General features: G+C 40.3%; 1 protein-coding gene across 5 annotated transcripts in view; it reads right to left on the bottom strand.

The window, feature by feature from the left end:
- The window catches only part of USP53 (ubiquitin specific peptidase 53), a 28457-nt gene extending 20869 nt beyond the window's left edge, over positions 1 to 7588 (bottom strand). The window contains exons 1-2 of one of the 5 annotated variants that reach the window (XM_017825084.1): positions 7493 to 7588; positions 501 to 1201 (exon numbers count right to left, since the gene is read on the bottom strand). In XM_017825084.1, coding sequence (XP_017680573.1) covers positions 501 to 644 — 144 coding nt within the window. In that variant the 5' untranslated portion in view covers positions 645 to 1201; positions 7493 to 7588. Of the gene's footprint in view, positions 1 to 500; positions 1202 to 1515; positions 1775 to 6986; positions 7005 to 7083; positions 7206 to 7402; positions 7447 to 7492 lie in introns of those variants that run through there. The other 4 variants (XM_017825088.1, XM_017825085.1, XM_017825089.1 and 1 more) reach the window with 4 other exon arrangements.
- Positions 7589 to 19186: the final 11598 nt, after the last annotated feature.

The raw sequence follows: 19186 nt of genomic DNA, 5'->3' as shown, positions 1-19186 counted from the left end.
GGATTGTCTAAAACTGTAAGTAAAATTACATAGGGTTTCATTTTAGGGCACCCTAAGCAAAAATAGCAGAACTGCAAGAGAATATAGGTCATGCTGTTCCCATTGAATGCAAACCAGCAAACATTCCACATTTTTATCTTGAACACATTTAGATACCACACACAAACACAGCACAGCATTACCTCTCCTATCTCCCACGTTTAAATCCATACCATTTTTAAGCCTTCCAGTTTTCAAAGGAAGTCTATACATCTATTGGCTCCTAAGTTTCCAAATACAAAAGGGAAGTTTTTCTGACAGTTCTTGATGCATGCAAATAAAATAACATCCTGTCATATTTTGCAACGTTAAATATTGAATACTCTCAATTCCTTAAAACGAAATGCCGAGTAAAATTCCTTCCACACACAGTCTTCTTTCTATAAGTGCCATTTTTCTTTCCCTCACCCACTTAGGAAAGTCTACTCAAAAAATGTTTAATAAATCAAGTTTTTTCTTACCTGAACAGCACTATTAAGAAAGCAGCTGTTTTGTCCGGGTTCATTTAATAAGCCTTTTGTAGGGGCCAGGGACAGTATACTTCCAGGCTGATAAACTTTTCCAAGGTTTCCCCCAGGTTTTCTTAGGAATTTCACCCATGCCATTATTTTTCAGACTTTATAATTGCAATGTTTACGCTTAAATATTTAAGGATATGATGGGTACAAGGCAAAGAAGGTGGTTCTACGAGAATATTTCTGAAGTCATGGCATTCCATTCAACTCTGTGCAATAGTAACCATTCATGGGATTAAGTCCATTTTCCATGAGCAGCTGTCAGCCATCGGTCAGGAATCGGTGTCTCAGTAAAAACACAGCTAAACAAAGTTTTTAACTCTCAGACTTTTAAAAAAAAATAAATAAATAAAAGGTGTCCAGTTAAGGTTAAAACACGTTCAAAGCAGTTAGAATAAAACTTCTTGTTAAGCCAGTTGCACGGTAACTGACTTCTTCCTGGGATATCAGTAAAGTGTTACTATAAACCATTAGTTGTATTATATCGAGAGTTTATACATGTAATCACAAAAATGGGAAGTTCTTGACAGGCTTTATACTCCTGTTCTCTCATTTCCTTCCATCTTCTTTTTACTTTTAACTGTGACCCATGAAATGTATTCCAGTTTAGAAGACTCCATGCTTATTTCATTCTCTTTCCAGTGCACCTGAAATAGAAAAAAACCAGAAACTTTAAGGAAAAAAATTCCAAAATGTTAGAGACCTCCTAAATCAGAAAAGAGCATGCTAAAACAATATCTTAATCTATTGGCAGGTGCAATAAGCAGGGAAGAAGACGAGAAAAAAATCACTACTTTAAAAAAATTTTAAGGCAGAAAAATTAAATTATTTTATCTATAATAATAAAATATCTTCTAAATTATTATATACCTCTAAAGACCACAATAAAATTACTATAAAGGTTCTTCTACCAACATGCAACATCTTCTAAAAAGACTATATAATACATGAGTTGTTCTACCTTTGAATCTCCAAGTCTAATAAAAACTTTCCCAAGAAGTAAATATTTATATTCAACACTGGAAAACCTAAGTTGGTTTTAATTTCAGTATTCTAGATGGATTCTCAGCTAGTACTCAGCTTTCAGAAGTTTGTGCTACCTAAAAAATACTACATAAAAATTAGGTCTTTAACCTAGTTGCATTCTCAAAGCACCCAGAAAAACACTGCTAACAGCGAAGCAAGAACATTCTGTTCGCTGCCTCCAAAAACCCATTCCAAGATTTTCAAACCCCAGCAATCAGAGTTGTTTCCCTCATTGCTGGAGGAACATGGTTAAAGTTAAATGGTTCCATATCCGGAACATCACCACATGTAGAGCCCGAGCAGTGACTCTCTCACAACAATGGATTATTCTACCAGTTTGGCATTACTGCATCACCCACATAAACATCTGAAGTAACAGCACAGAGCAGAATAAATTTAAATAAACCAAAGCAATTAGGGTTGCATATGTGGGAAAGAAGAAAAAAAAAAAGTGAATTTGGCTTCACATTACAAGTGAGATATTCACCTTAGGTTTTACAAGCACGCATGAAGCCTTGCACCCCTAAAACCATTCCCTTTTATTTAAAAGAAGCATTGGTACTTGCTTGCATTATAAAAAAACCCCATAAATCAATAACTGGAACATAACCAAAAGTCTCTTTTGCCCCATGAATAATCAGATGGGTTTTGTTTGTTTACTGATGTTACTGTATCTCACCCGTAAGTAATTTGATTTAATAATACTGGAGACGGTAAGTGTGATTTGTGGCAGCACTGAGCAAAGATTCTGAAATCTCACTGCAAACTGACCTTGACACAACATCAGGCAACAATTTTGTTTTCTTTATGTTCGCTTCAATAAGCCCGGAAAGGGGAGGGAAAAAGAAATGTAGAGAATAACTAGAAATGCATAGCAGTTTCAGATCTTATTAGAAATACACGTGCTGCTTGGGAAACAAGAGTTCTTCCAGGACAACTTAAGGCAACGAGCATTCATTCACTAAAAACTTACAGGAAGTTATTTTGTCTTGCATTTCAGGGATGCCCTAGAACAAACACTCCATGCACCAAGCCTTTAGCGGTTGGGTTTCAGGAAAAGTTACCATGATTCACTTAATAAAAAATTGTTTCAGAACACTTTTCATTGTGCAGTCTTCATGCATAGAAGTTCCACTACCCTTTCTTTCTCCACTAACACCCCAAATCAAAGCCTGTGGTGCATAGCTGCTCTTTCATTAGTAAGAGGGGCACTGGAAATGAGCCTTCCAGTGGGGCCACAAGCAAAGGGATTAACTTGGCATCACAGCCTCTCCCTAAGGCGAGAAAGTTTATTTTGAACTTTACGTGTTTGGTCGAACTTTGAAGTGACTGGGACTCGGAGCACTGACTGCCATAACCTAAAGTCAATACTCCATACTGTAACTAGGAACTGAAGCCCCTTGACTTGGCTGTGGTAAGCCAGTGTTGCTGAGGGCACTGCAGCATTTATTAGGCACTGGGGTTTACCAATTCTTTGTAAGCTCTTGCCTTGACAAAGGTGTGAGTGACTGAGGATGGACCGTAAGTCAGTTGTGGCTGCGCCATCCCTGGAAGCGTTCAAGGCCAGGCTGGATGGGGCTCTGAGCAACCTTATCTAGTGGAAGGTGTCCCTGCTCATGGCAGGGGGTTGGAACAAGATGGTCTTCAAGGTCCCTGCCAACCCAACCCATTCTATGATTGAACCCCACACCAAGTCTTCAGTGGGTGCAATCTTTCAGCAAAACAGGTATTTCACACAATGTTACTAACATGATCCATGAAATTTTTAGCAGTTAAGAGTTAAAAGAAATATTCTTGCCCTTCAGACTAAAGGAATGGATTTTGCCAACTCTTCTCAACCAAACAAGGGCTATGGGCTCTCAAACCAATATCTGTTTACCAGCCCAAGTTCTTCCACCTTGCCCAATTTCAGTCACTGTTCTTCAGTCATCAGTGATCTCATCAAGCACCTGACTACTCTTAGTTGTGCATCCTTACAGGACAAAATACATACAAATTTCTGGCACTTGCCTTTACAGCTTCCAGAATAATGAACACACTTGTCAGCAAAACTGCATGTTATCACCTGCAGTGTTAGTATGGCCTCGAATGGAACTGCAGCTGCCACACAGTTCTCAGTGTAAGAACAGTGTCACTAAAGAAGCTTACACATCAGTGCTATTTTACCTAAAATAATCACTTTCTACGAGCACATTTGAGTTTAAGCACCTTTGATATCCATGTAGATAAAACTGATGAGATAAGCAGTTGGTTCTGTGAACACTGGAATTACCGGTGCCTGGGCTCCTGATAACTTCATGTCTCATGGCTGAGTTCTCACAGTTCTCTCCCTAGTTGGAGCATATGCCAACTCTGCTCCTCACATCCTCTTACAAGGTCTCTCTCTTCCAGCCAGCTGCCTCTTTTCATGCACTTTATAAGTACATAATCATCTTTAAGGCTTCTGTCCCTTCTGTCAAATTGGGTGGAAACCTGCCAAGGGGTTCAAAAGTAGTTGACTGCTTGTGTCTCTGAAATTTGGCTGAAGAACTGCTATTTACATCTTCTCAGCTTCACTTTGCAACTCCTCTCAGCATGTTGCATAACTGCCTAATGGCAAAGCTTCCCCATCCCAATGCTGGGGTTACTTTTAAGCCACACAGCTTTTTGCTTCTGCTTGCAGCTCACACCTCTGTGCCGAGCCTGGCAACGTGCCCAACAGTCTGACAACTCTGGTAAATCAGTTTCTAAACTGATATAACTTAGGAATTGAGACACAAGACAACAAAAATTGTGAGGGAAGAGTGATTAAATATATTACAAGGGAGTAAAATATGATGGGTAACCACTAGAGTTCTCTGCAGTGAGCCAACATTATTAGGACCGGGGTTACTGTTTCCTCCTCAACAGAATGAAATCCACCAAAAATTTAACAACTTGCAACTGCAAGAATTTGAGTGTTTTCCACAGCTCAAAAGGCTGTCATTTAAAATTGCCGATTTTTGTGAGCAGAACAAAAATCTGATTTGTGTTGTGACAGTGCTGGAGGCTGCAATGATTTTTCCCCACACTGGAAAAAAACAAATAAACAAACAGTGAAGCTGCTTTAAAACTAGAAAAAGACCAAATTTTGAAAGGAATAAACTCTTACATCCACCTTAATGGGGCTGAATCACCATTTTGTTGGTCCCTGCACATATCCTGTCCCCTTCCACCTTTAGCATTCTGTTAAACTGTTTACGGCAGCAGATCTCATGCACCAGAAGATACATGAAATGCTTTTAGTAGTCACCAGTCTTTGTCTTTGAAAATTATAGTATTCACTTCAAAAGCTGTCAAAGAAATATGTTTACAGGAATGCAAATTCTCGCTGTTTGAAACATCAGAGAGAGAGAAAAACTTCACTTAATAGCACTTACTTGCAAGACACATAAGGTGAAACAAGAATACTACAAGACAAGACCAATACCAGTGTATTACCACTGGCTGGTATTGGTTTGACACATTCTTTCTTGTTCAGTCACTCACTCAAGAAGTCCCCAAGACACCAAAGGAGTATTTGATGGTATCTCTTCTAGAAAATCTTCCAAACAATCCCTGAAGATTTTCAACCCAGACTATTTCTATTTTAAAAACCTCTATTGTCTCTTCCCCAGCCCTTCCCCATTCAGCTGTCCCTCATACGCCAAACCACTGCTCTTGCACGTCATACTCCTCTGTATCCTTTCAGGATGGGAGCACCAGAAGCGTAGATGCTATCCCAGATGGCTTTTATATAAGTACACAATTTTTTTCTTTAAGCTGTTCCAATAAAAACTTCCCTGTTCGCAGCAAAACCAAAACAACAGGTTCACAGCTCAGCCTCTCTGGGCTGCTACGACTAGAAGCTGACTTTAGAAATGGCTCCAATGGGAACTCTGAGTAAAGATCTTGGAGAATACAAATTCCCAGCCCATGACACGGGCCAGCATTTACAGTGAATCATCGCACAAACACTAGAGAAGATTTTTGTTTCTCCATCTTCCTACAAGGGTTTTGTTTAAAGACTACAATGTACTCTTTCCTGAGCTTTAAAAAGATAGAGTGTATCCTTACAGTGATAATTTTCACACTTGCCTTTTTATCCCAGATTATCTGCCTTTGCCTTTCAGTTGTCTCTGCAGGTGTTTGATTATTATTAACAGAAGTGCAAAATACCAGGTTCTGCTCCTTCCCAAAAAGCTTTCCAATTCCTTAAGTCACCAGGAAAAAAACTGCATAACCGAGTTAAAAGGAATGGTAATGTGAGCATCATCTTTAAACCCACACATCTTTTCCAGTCTTGACAAAAAAAAAAAAAATAAAAAAGGAACGTTTCAGTGTCTGAATCACTACACTTCATATGTTTCTTCATGAACAAATCCTGCACAAACCTACCTACAAACATTTCACTCTACCCACACATCTAAAATTCTGATCCGGTCTCAACCCATCATCATTTAGCCCAGCCCCGACAAACTCCAACTTGTTTCTGCTTAAACCATGAGATTTTTGAAGAACTCTGTGAATGGGTGTTGTTCCCATCACTATTGTCCCTCAGGCAACTAAACTGCTTTCCTCTACCAAGAGGCACTAACCAAGAAAAAAGGACAAAGTGCTGCTACCAAGATCTTGGAAAGCAGCGTAACCAAAACATGTGACAGTGCCAATACCCTGACCCCGAAGCCCTCTGGGTCTCACACCCAAAAACAATGCTGTCAGGAGGACATCATGCACACTCTATGACCAAAAAAGATCCCGCACTACCAAGTTTTCATATGAAAGTGGAGTGCATATTTTAGGTGTTTTTACTGTCAACATCCCACTGGCTCGGGATAATAACTTTTTATACAAGTCATTTGATATTTAAAAAAAATAACCAGCAAATACCTCTTACTTTGCAGCAATTTGTTAGGGGAAGAAAGGATTATTTATCATTTGACAAGGCTAATTTGTAGTCAGATTACAACATTGGGTCTCGCTATTTCGACACCAAAAATCACCCTTTCATTCTACAAAAAAATAAGAGCAGTTACTAATAAAGTCAGTCAATGCATTTTCCATTGCCTTGAGGTGGAAGGGAATACTGCATCATCAGTCCGGCACAACACTATTCACACAATTAAGTTGTTGTTCTCCAAATAATCTTAGTAGCTTCAAAGCTAAAAAAGCTTAAGCGTTCGAGGGTTTTTTTGGGGGGGTGGGTTGCACGCGCAAAATAAAGCACTAAGTAGAGATACGTAAAACACTTATTTTGGGAAGGGAAAAATACATGTAGAGAGAACAAGCCGTGACTCCTCTGAAAAGCAGATTTTAAAGTATTTGCATTGAAAATCAAAGTAAGGGGATAAACGTAAACTTACACCAGATGCTAAGCAGATGATTTGCATGCCATTTGCACGCACCTACCTACACGCCCCCGAAACTCCATCCGTACGAGCCCAGCGAAGCAGCTCTGCCCCCAAAACACTGCGAAGTGATTAAATTTCAAACAGCCCCACACTACCTGTACTGGCATTTCCTGCTCCGGACAGCCTTTGGAAAACACTCCTGCGAGACTCGCCGGTGGGCATGTGAGCGCCGCGTTAAACATTAAACCGCACGCCCGGAGCTCGCAGGGTCCCCCCGGCTTACACAACGCGCGGGGACGGCGCGGAGCCGCCGCTGACCCGCACCCACGCACCCCGGCAGGGATTTAACCCCGCACGAACCTCCGGCCGGGAGGAGGAGCGGCGGTCCCGTCCCGCGTCCCACCGCAGCACCGCCGCTGCCTCCCCCGCCGGCACCGGCACCGGCGCCGCCACCCTGCCCGACCCCCGACCCACCTCCTGCCAACCCTCGGCTCTCCCCTTGCCCGATCCCTGGCTCTTCCCCGGCTCTCCTCCTGCCCGACCCCCGACCCACCCCCGGCTCACCCCCGGCGGCTCCTCACGCAGCTCCTCTCCCGCCCCCTCCCGGCGGCGACTCCGGGCGCGGCCCCGCCCTCGCGGCAACTTTTGCTTCCCCCCGCTTCCCGCTCCTCCTTCCCGCTCCCCCCCCTTCCTCCGCCTTCCCGCGGCCTGGCGCCGCCGCGCCTGCGCAGTTGCGGGCCCTTTCCCGGGCCGGTATCCCGGATATTCCCGATCCAGGAGGAGGGAGGGAGCGAGGGAGGGAGGGAGAGGTTGGAGCGTGGCCGCGCCCGCAGCCCAGCGCGCGTGCGCGGTGGGCGCGCGGGAAGGCGCGCGAGGTCTGAGGGCGTTGTGGGGGGCCGCGGTGGCGCCTGAGGCGGCGGGGCGGGAGCGGGGCTGGGAACCGGGATCGGGGTCGGGGTCGGGCTCCCCGCGTCCTGCCGAGGTTGCTGAGGGGGAGCCGTGCCACCACCCTGCTTCTCCCTGCCCGCCATGTCACTGTTCGAAGGCGCGGCTGCTCGAAGTGTAAAAGTTCGGAGGCTGCAGCGGGTGCCCCCCCCCCGGCTCTCAGGGTTTGGAGTCAATAACCCGTTAAAATGAGCGCGGCGGCGGTTGCTTTTCCAGCAATTGTTTTCCAGCGCTCGTTCCAGGATATCGGGCTACACGCACGTTGGGTTTCCTCAAGATGCCAGGGAAAAAGCGGTGGCACGGAGTGGCAGGTGGAGCCAGGGGCAGCTTGCGAGCCAAACCCCACACAAGTAAATTTTATCACCTCAGAGTTGCATTTTACTTCCATGTTGCCCAGAAAGATCCTATATTAATATATATATCACCTCCCCGAGGGTCACTATCCCAAAGTCATGTTCCCTATGATTTTTATCTGGTCTATTATTTTGGCGAGGGAGGGGTGTTTCCTTTTGTTATTTGCGAAAGGAATTCCGTATTCGTGAATGCTCATTTTTCTGGTTGCTCAAGTACCTTTTATATTTCACCATTATGACCATCTTCCTGGACAAACATGGAGATTTCATTAACACGTTTCATTTCTAGACTAGCAATGAGATTTTAAGTGTTACCACACCCAGCATCAGTCCTTGGCGCGGGCTGCTGGATACAACTTCTTATATTCTCGCTCTTCCAATTGCCTTTTTTGTAGTTTTCCGGGATTGGAAATGTGCTTCTGTGTATAACAGCATGTTTAGTTTTCCAATAATGTCTTCTGCAATAGTACATTAAATAATTTCCCTATAAAGTTCCCTTCCTGCATCTACTTTAAGTCATCCAGATTGCAAAAGTGACTGTGTGGAACATAAGGCACTGCATCAATTTAGTTCGTTGCCTTATAGAAACGCTACATCTCAGTTGTTTTTGTATCCATTTCTGTTACAAATTGATACATTTTATTCAGATTATTTTGGCTACTGTTTCTCCTGTTATATTGGTAATGTAAAAAGCCCACTGGCAAAGGCAGTTTTCTCAGTTTCACGCTCCAACATTTTTCATCAAATGACCGACTTTTTCCTTCAAAAAAACCCCAAATTGGAGACATTTCTATTACATTTTGTAGATTTTTGTCTTGTATGTGTATATATATATATGGCCATGTTTTTCAGTGATCTGTGTAGTCATACTCACAAGTTGGAGTTACTTCATGCAGGACTTGTATGAAATGTTTTTTTCTTGAGCCTTTCAGATGTGGTGGCCAGTAACATATATATACTTCTTAATTTTTAACAGATACCATGTGTCCTTGCCTCTTGTTTTCTTAAATTTTCCTGGATTTTGTGATTTTTGAAGGGAATCGAATCTCTTGTTCTCTCACTGCCCTAAGACTCATACAATATATTGGCACAATGAGCATTTTTAGGTTTTTTTTGTAGTTCTTTCTAAGCTGTTTATTGATAAGTGTTTGAATTCCTAATTCTCTACTAGAAAATTTAAGGTAAAACCAAGTTAACAGTCGATATATTAACATTACCATTAAAAATCTAGTTTTTTGTCAGTGCATCTTGTTATTGTATATTTATATAAAACATTGCTTATTGTTTTTTTCAGTATCGGTTCAGTCCTTTATCCCTGCATTACTCCTTTGCAAAGCCAGTCAAGTGAAGGCATCTGCGTATCCCAAAGTGGGATTATGACCTCATTTTGATTATGACCTCATTTTGATATTTTTGCTTCTCCCCGAACCCTGCTTTCTTGTTTGCCTCTGCTCTTTCTTCAGCAGGGATTTGTTCTTCACCACTAATCTTTTAGAAGTCCCTTAGGATTTATATTGGTTTCTTCTGTTCCTTTTTTCTCCGAGTAAGTGTAGTCTGTGAGCTTTAATTATGGTATATTTTAAGATTCCCTAGGAGTGAATCTTAACAGAGTCTTCCACACAGTTCAGACAGAGAATGACACAGGTGCGGCACAGGAAGCCCTAAATGAGGTAACAGAAGAATTTTAAAATTAGAATAAATGGTGCAAGAACAAAACAATGCTACAAGGGCAGATGATTTCCTGTTGCAGTTTGTGTCAGTACAGGATATGTGCTGGGCATGATGCAGGGGGGCAGAAGAATGTTTGTGTGGGTTTAGCATTGATGCTTGTGCAAACTTTGGTAGTATTAATAAGATAGATTGTTAAACTGGAGAGTTGAGGGTTGGAAAGGTGTTAAATTTGGAGGAGAGGGGTTGAGGGTGGTGGGTTTGGGGTGTGACATGAAACGTGGAGCTGGAGGAGAATGGAGGCACACCATATCCAGATCCTTAAGCACATCCAGGGCAGTGGGGTTTTACACATGTGCAGTTCAGGTTAAAACATACTTATTGGATAGTTACATGCCAAAAGAAAAATCTTAACATGGATAGGAGACATCAAAAGGTTTAAAAGTAATTCCATTAAATAGGTTTTGTCAAACACGCAGGCATCGTGCATCATTTTCTTCGGTGAATGAGCTGCAGATCTGTGTTTCACAGCTGCACCACATAAGGGTTTATTTTTGTGTTACAGTTTTACTCTTCCAGTGCCATCTATACTGCTGTTGCCACTGGCTGATCTGTAGATAAATTCTGATTCCTTCCTCTGAAATAATTTTCTTGTACACAGTGTTTCTATGAACATTTTCCTACCTGTAGCGGTACTGGAACACCTGTTCTCTAATTTCTTTCGTATTTTTTCTTAGTGCTTAGGACATGTTTACAACAACCTTTTCAGCCAGCTGCTATCCTCTTCATGTTCAAATGTTTAATACAAAAATTATGTCTTCTTCAAATCTTCTCAGATCAAAGGGATAAAAGGCTAAATTTTGAGGATATTTTTTTGAATAAGTAATGTTGTACCGAGTAGTTGATTTTGTCATTGTTACTCTTATTCTTCTGCATGGATCTTTCTTTCTCCTTATGAGCTGTTGATCTTATGAAATCAAATTGGTATTCTTAGCAGAAACTGTGTCTGTACTTACTGAGGGATTTTGCAAAAAGTAAATTAGCAAATTACATGTAGGGTCTGAGGCAGAAAATTCCACAAGCTATTGCAGAATTTAAGGTGTGGTTTATTAGTTACATCTCTTTTTTTAAAGTCTTTTCACTGCATTTAATTCAGCACTACACATTATACTGCCTGTTATGGTTCAGTCTGTTTTACTGGCCTATCATAAACAATGTTCTGTGATCAAGTACCATTTAACATTGACTTTAAGATACTTGGGAGACACTGCCATTTAAATCGAAATGCATGTTTAATTCCAGGGGCTGGGATCTGCCGTCGTGTTTTTTGTGAAGTAATTACTGAGCTCTGAAGAAAGTGTTTGAGGCTGTGCTACTCTTCTCAGAAGAAAAGAGGATAAAGAAAATCATTCTTCTAGAAGAAAATGTAATTTGAAAGATAGCAGGGAAACTGGGCCTGTTGTGCATAGGCTGTAGCAGGATAAAGTTCCATTAAGTAAGGTAAGGGTTACTTAAGACTACGTGATTTTCCATGTTCTCTGAGCCTTTGGGGTATTGTCAGATCATATGTTTAAACTTTTCTGCCCTGAGAGGAGAAAAAAAATCCCTCAAATTTCCAAGATGTTCTTGTAGTTACTTGTCTTTTTCCTTGAGTGAAAAGGACACAGTGCACTCTGCATCATGCTGCAAGAGTTACCCATAATGAGGAAAACACATTGGTAGGAAGGAGGGCCACAAAGGAGTAAAAGAACCAGAGAAAAAGTAAATATTATTTATTGTTTGTGGCATAAAATAATCATGTACATTTGCTAGGGAGGCTGTAGGGAAGCCCTAACAACATTTTAGTCCAAGGTTGTATGCTCAGCTGTATTGCCACGAAAGATCCAAAACAAGAGCAGAAGTGAAAAATATCTATTCAGCTTTCAGTAAGCTAAGTGAGGACACATTATTTCATGGGTAACTTTACCTAACTATATTCCAGTGCTCAAGCCTCCCCTACCATGAGGACCTATACCCACAGCCTTTCCTTTTGAACAAACTCTAACAGTGTTTTCCTCATGTCGACTGTAGCAAGCAGTCACATGAAGCTTAGTCATCTGATTGATCTCATTCCCACATCCTGTATAGAGTCTAAAATTTGTACATGTAAATTGGGGACATAAGGAGACATGAATGAAAGAAGGAGAAGATTGATCCTGTCTGAAAAAAGAATCACTGGGTTTTTTTCATCTCAAGAGCTCCAAGTGAAGTTTCAGAAGCAATGAGAGTGTTAAGTGTTGGTTTATTTTAGCTAGGTTATAAAAAAAACTTCCCATCGTTTCTGTTCAAGTTTCTTCTCCCTCCTTCTCCTCTCAGTTAGCTGTAGACACACTTTCATAGAGCAAAACCACCATTTAAAAAGTTTTCTTCCAGCAGGTGCAGGAATAAACACAATATATCTTGCTCTTATTGTACATTAACCTGACTATACATTTTTTCAGGGTAGTTTTCAAGTGCTAAAATGTTCAGTGGGGTGGCAAAAGCAATCTCATTGAGATCATCTAGAATTTTACCCTGAGAAAAAGAAACATTGGTTTGCATTCTTCTGCAGACTTTTTGATGATAATGGGCCTGGAACAAGGTCTCTGTGTGCCTGGCTATGTTCATTCTTTAGGAACAAGGAAAAGGGTGGGGGTTGCGTAAGTCTTGCAAATGAATATTTTTCCTCTTGGATAATCCAATTTCCAGTCCAATAATCTACTTCTGTGGAACAACAATGCAACTGAAATCCTTTCCTATTTTAGGCTGTCCTGTTTTTAAAGTTAGTTTCTGGAACAGTAGAAGTATAAGGAAATTCTATGCATGCTGTGTATATATGAGACACTTGTTTGAAATTGTGTCCTCCTCTGGGTACTCTTGAATAAATAAAGTTTTTATGTTGATCTTTGTTTGTATTGCATCAGTCTTGGACAATCCTTTCAAGTTTCCAGGTCTCATTTATTGCTTCCTCTTAGGATGTAAGCCAGTGGATGTCTGCAACAGAAAAAGAAAAGGAAGACAGAGAGGTTTGGATTCACACAGACAACTTCTGTGGCTGAGTTGAGATTTCCAGGTGAAATCCAACCTGAAGTAAAATGAAGACAAAAGAGCAATATTTAGTGAGTATAAAATTAGAAGTAATACAGTGGGTAGCAGTACATAATATATACTCTGTCTCACAGAAGTCAAAAATAAATACTTCAGATAATAGAATGCAGAAAAAAATAGCAAGAATTTAAAAAACCTATTTTGTCCCATGTGAGAAACTGAACATTATTTATTTTAAAATACATGAGTTCAGTCCACACCTCATGCTCCTCAGTCTATAACTAAATAAAATTTAACAGGATTGTGATATAGAATAGACTGACCACAAAAAAAGGCAATCGCTTTGTTAAGTGTTTTGGTGTTCTCACTGCTCATAGTCTATGGTGTAATATAAAAATGTTTAACCCCACTTCTGTTCACAGAAGCTGTTTTCATTTGCAAATGAATAAGTTACTTTACAGGTGTAAATCTGATATGTGTGACTATGACTGTAGTCGCTACAAAAGTAATCAAAAAACGTGATGGCTTCTTAGAAAAAAAATCAGAATGTGGAAGTAAATAGGATAAAACATTTTTTGTCACACACAGATCATGCCAGACTTGCCTGTTTTCTTTCTGTGATACCATAACTGCTTTTCTAGACAAACAAATTTGTTGAACTGGAGAAAAGGGGAATTTTTAAGGTAAGTGTCAGATGGGCGAAGAAACAGCCCAGAGGAAAAGGTGGCAACGTGTTCTGCTGAATGGCAGGGGGGTGTTGTTGGAGCTCTGTCCAGTAACTGATACTGAAACTGGTATTGTTGATGTCTTCATTAGTGATCTTGGCACAAAAACTAGAACTTGGCCGTGAACTTTGTTGACATCACAAAGTTGGGAAACACTCCCTGTAGGGTGACGTCGGACCGGAATAATTGGATGACCTTGAGGAATGGAGAAGTAAAATGGGATATGTTAGAGTAACACCAAGTACAAAGTCATGTGTTAGGGCCTAATAGGAAAGGCTTAGCCAAGCTCAGAGCTTGTCAGATGAAAGATGAGAGAATTTCAAAGAACTGGGTGTATAAGCCAAGCACAGAGGGTCTGTGAGTCACTGATTCGATGCTGCTGTGGAAAATGTGAATTCAGTCCCATGTAAATTCAGTCTTGCATTTCTTGTACAGGTGAAGCAGTACTAATGGCACATGTACTAATGGTACCTGTGGCTGGTGAGACTTTAAAAACTGAGAACAGCTCTGGAAATCCACGTGCAGGAAATTGAACTTAGGAGAGTTGTAAAACCAAAAAATTTTAAATCCTTGCTAAAAGAGAGGACAAGAGACTAAAAGAACTTGACTTGCTTAGTTTAGACAACTGAAGCATAAAAGACCTTACAGTCCTTGAATATACTAGTTGAAGCAAATGTGACAGGAAAGGAAGCTTGTTTTTATTAAAAGAAAAAAGGTTATATTAAGAAATGTTTCTAAGCTGGGTATGAAAAAATTTAGAGTGAAAATTAGAGTAAGTTTTTTAACTGTCGAAGCCTCTAAACATTGCTAAGAGAAAGTGTCACGTGCAAGGCAAACATTATAGAATGGCACTGTCTTTATCTCATGGACCCCTAGAGTTGCAGATCTGCTTTACAGCTTCTTTCCCAGCAATGCTTCCCATTTCCACACTTTCCCTTCTCTCTGCCTATTTTATAAGCCATATCTGAAAGAATGATAAAGTAACGTTGTTAAATATATGGAGACTCTTCACTTTGAACTGTGTGTAGTATCACTTCCTTTTCAGCAATGATACATTAATGACATGTATTTGTATCACTGCACAACCCAGCTAGAAAATAAGCACTTGCCTTTGAGTTCAGTAGTGCTTTCTGTAACTGCTCAGCTTGCTCTTTTCCTTCCTATTTGAACAGCATGTTCTTATTTTTGTCCTTGCCAGCAAATAGTCAAAATGTTCTCATTAAGAACTTGAGGAATGACATAATGCTGGAATTTGCTGCCAGAATCGAGCCTTACTTGGCTTCTTGACGTACAGTAGGCCAGCCTAGGAAGAGCCTGTCGTGCCTCAAATGTTTGTTTATAATCATTTGTAGTTATCTTGCATAGTCATCTTTCAGTAATCTTGAGCATAATGACTACAGTAACTACTGTTTCAAGGCAGTGTTTGCCTACACTGAGTAACTTGGCTGTGCAGAGAAACTTTCCAAAGGAAAAGGAAGTCGAATGATATGCTCTAGACTGCTGCATGACTGCCAGCCTTCCCACCGGGGGGATTGTTGGCCTCCTGTCACCCGAGATCTCCTCAAGATTTGAAGCTTTTATTTTTTTTTTTTTTTCGGATGATGACTGTCCAGATGTCCTCCAGAACTCCAGAGCAATCCAGTCCCGAGTTACACCTTGCACACAAAGCAGCCTGAGGGCATTCCTGTGTTAATGAGTACAGCCAGCTCTGAACTGGCAAAGTTCAAGCTGTTCTTTGTACAAACACCGTCGAATATTTTAATCTCCATTTGCTTTTGAAAGAATACTTGGCTCACAATACCGAGGCTTATTTTCACTCTTGCAGTGATTTATAAATCCTCCCCCTCTTGCAAGTGTTATTTAATTTTGTCTCACAGTGTCTTTGTGAAGTAGGGAAGTATTGCAAATTCTGGGCCAGGTATTTTGGATGAATAGTCTGTTCTCAGGAAATCCAATTTCCATCTGAAAACAAAAGGTTTGTAAATTATTCTTGGATTTAGTTTCTAGTTTTGGCCAAAAATAACGGTAAAAAAGAAGTTACTTGGACTTTTTAATAGCTAAAGTTATATCTTTATTTTAAAAAGTCAAATACTAATTTGTTGAAACTTTTATCAGAGAGAATCTTCCTACTGTAGAATGAAATCCACTATTTCAACCAAAATGAAAGTAGAATGTTATTCTACTAGTAATGCTTCTTTCATTCATTATAAATTGTAACCTGGAATATTATGTATGTACTTGTGTAAACCTATTTTTTAACTTTCTTTATTTTTACCATGAGATTTCTTCTTTAAAATTAAAAAAGCAAAAAACAAAACAAAACAACAACAACAAAATCCAACACAGACAAACAATAAAAAAACCCTTTCTGCAGCCTGCATTATTATTTCTATTTTATTAGTGGGAAAACTGAGGATCAACTTTTATGTGTTATGTCCTAAACCAGTCTGTGATGGAGCCTGGTACCGAGCTTGTGTCTTTCAGACTCTTTCCTCCCAAGACTCTTCTTGTTTTCTATTCAGTAAAGTGAAACTTTCTCTTTTATTGCTTTGTATTAAACTCTGTATGAAAAACCGTAACTTACTGAAAAATCCCTTTGGGATCCTGGAAGCTGGTGCATTCCAGTAACGTGGAACATGGTGAGTGTGGATGCAGGAGGGTGAGGTCCCTGCAGAGGATCAGGAGTGTTGCCAAAGGCGGAGCTGAGCTCGGGGTTTGTGTTCCCTGCAGTGCCCATACACTGTGTGGGAGGATTTATTAACTCTGGCTTTCTCTGGTTCCAGCTTACCTTGAAGTGTTCCCATTCCCACGTGGAAACTGGTTTTCCTCTGACTGCTCCCACAATGGGTATTTTGGTGTAAATTAGTAAACATCGGTACTAGCAGCACATGCTAGAATTGACACATGGTTTTTGGAAGACAGACAGAACAGATTTCATAGGGCTGCCAAATCCTTCTTTCATCGATCTTTGACAGTGCCCGGTAGAAGGTATTTGTAGAAAGAAATGGTGATCTTCCTCCAGCAACTTCCTGTTTTCCAGATCCAGATCACGCAGTGACCATTATCCATATTGGGCATAGTTACCACTATAAATTTGTTTATTCCTGTTTTGAAGTTATTCATGGGTTTTGACCCACAGCATCCTATAGGAGCAGGTCCCACAACTAGGCCTTCCTTGAAAAAATATTTATTCCGTTAATTTTACAGTCGGTTCCTTACCATTTTATTAAGAGTCAGCTTGTTCCTGTGTTATTGTTCCCTCCTCATCTTTTCCATACCATTTCTGGAGACCTCTGTCATAACTTCCTTTATTTGTGTTGGGATAGTTTAATTGCTGTGTCCTTGCAGTGATGTTTTATTCTTCTTTTTGTTTTCTGAGTCACCCCTATTCTACTCTTAAACCCTGGTAACTTTTTTTTTCTTTGAGAGAAAGGTTAGAGCTCTGTACTAGTTTTTACCTACTCTGAACACTTCACCTGCAGGCTGTTTAAAATAATATATTAATTCCTTGAAAGAATTCTACCCTTTCAGTTGCTTTTTAAATTCCTTTTAATAAGAGTATTTTATGTGCAATTTTTGGTTTTTAAACTGTATCAGTATGCTGACTGCATTTTGTATCTATTTTTGATCATCTATATCCTAACACCCGGTTACATAACAGCTCTGTGGCAAACATCCTATTTATAAATCATTTAGATCACTTTTTATTTGTTTCTGAACAGTATGTAGCCTCTGGGAATAATGAAGGAGCCAGCACTACGTGACTTGTCAGCCCTGTGGGGATCTTCTGGTGTTTCTGTCTAGACTGCTTATAGTTTATGGACCCCACAATGGGAAATTCTAATCTAACATATATGGGGGTTTATGCTCTAAGGCATTATTAGGGTTGTTTGCACTTCACCCTATATATAGTGCAAAATGAACTATATATGTAGTTAGGCCCAGCTCTATAATCCAACATATCCATTCTGATGCTGAACACATAGCAGCTTTGGCAATGGCATAACTCTGATTACAAATACACATTGGAGATGAAATAATACGACCTCTGTCTGCACAGAGGTCAGTGCCGAAACCTTTGTTTGATTCCACTGGGATCAGAATTCCGTCTCCAGTGTGTTTTTCCTGCTTCTGATAGAGACAATGTGCATTGCATTAATTTAAACACAGGGATACTCTGAGACAATAGAATCGGGGTTTATTTCCACAATTGCCAGTTGCATGGATTATGCAGGAGGGAAAGCAGCCAAGACACGCTGACATATTTAAGATTTCTAAGAAGGGAGCACGCAGTTAAAAAAATTTAATCTCCAGTCCAGACAGTCCAGGCCATGAACCCTGACTTTTCACGTCAGAAGAGGTTTAAGGTGCATCTGTTTTAAAAAACCCTTATGTTCATGGAACTTTTTAGAATTGTACATCTCTTATTTCTTTTTGACATACTGTGATCAGGGGGTATTTTATATGGACTGGGAAGCAGCTGATCTATTTCCTCAAGTCACCACATTTTTAGTGAAAACACTTAAAGAATTTTTGAGTTCCCCTTATACTGCTGCAATTACCTTAATGTAAATAAAAATGGGGCAAAAAACCCTTTGGGAACAAAGACTTCTAGATATTTTTGACTGTGTACTTATTCTCACCATATTTCTGCCTTTTCGTCATAGTCTTCAGTGCCTTTCTCTTTTGGAAGCAAATATGAGTGTCTTGTGATAAAATGTGCGTGAAGTTATAAGCACATTTTCTGAACTACTTATCTACTTGTGATTCCTTGTGTTTGTGTAAAACTGTTGCCTGTGTGTTTTTCCATTCCAACTATCCTTGCAGCTGTATTTGTTACACCTAAAAGAAGCCTTTAGAAGCACCACTGAAAATTTAGAAATATGTATTTGTTGATCTTTCCAGACCTGTAACTATAGAAACCTTTATCCTCTCACTTCAGAGCCATCTCTTTGTCTACAAAAATTAGTACAAATATTGATCTCTGAAGTTGTCACCGGTTACCCAAAACTAGGCTTTCCTCTAGCTATAAGATACATTTCAAGTGCTATGTGAAATTATCTGACAAAAGAATTGCAGGTGCTAAACCCCATTGAAGTGAATAGAGAATCTCTGAAAATTTCCAGCCTTACCAACAGCCCTTCCTTGGTGAAAAGGGAGTTGGTTTTTGGCACAGAGATTTGTTTATTGCAGTGGGACTTTCACAATGAGGGAACATCGAGGCTGATGCAGCCAGGGAACATTCCTGGACACTGGCACTTGGATCCCTGCTGCTGAATGCTTAGCACATTGCCCAGCCCTCCTTCTGCCAGTTGTGCTCTCCCAAACACTTCCTAAGCACAGGTCAGGAGTTTAGCCACTTGATCCATGGACAAATAGGAAACTAAAGTTTGCATTGCTCCTCATTAGTTTTGTTTTTTATCCTTGAAGAATTCATATTTTTGTCATTGTCCATATAACTGTACACCAAGCACAGTTAAGGTCCCCAAACTAATCCCTTG

Source organism: Lepidothrix coronata, unplaced genomic scaffold, assembly GCF_001604755.1.
Source record: "Lepidothrix coronata isolate B3197 unplaced genomic scaffold, Lepidothrix_coronata-1.0 Scaffold116, whole genome shotgun sequence".
NCBI lineage: Eukaryota > Metazoa > Chordata > Aves > Passeriformes > Pipridae > Lepidothrix > Lepidothrix coronata.
This window is presented reverse-complemented; position numbering and strand designations above follow the sequence as displayed.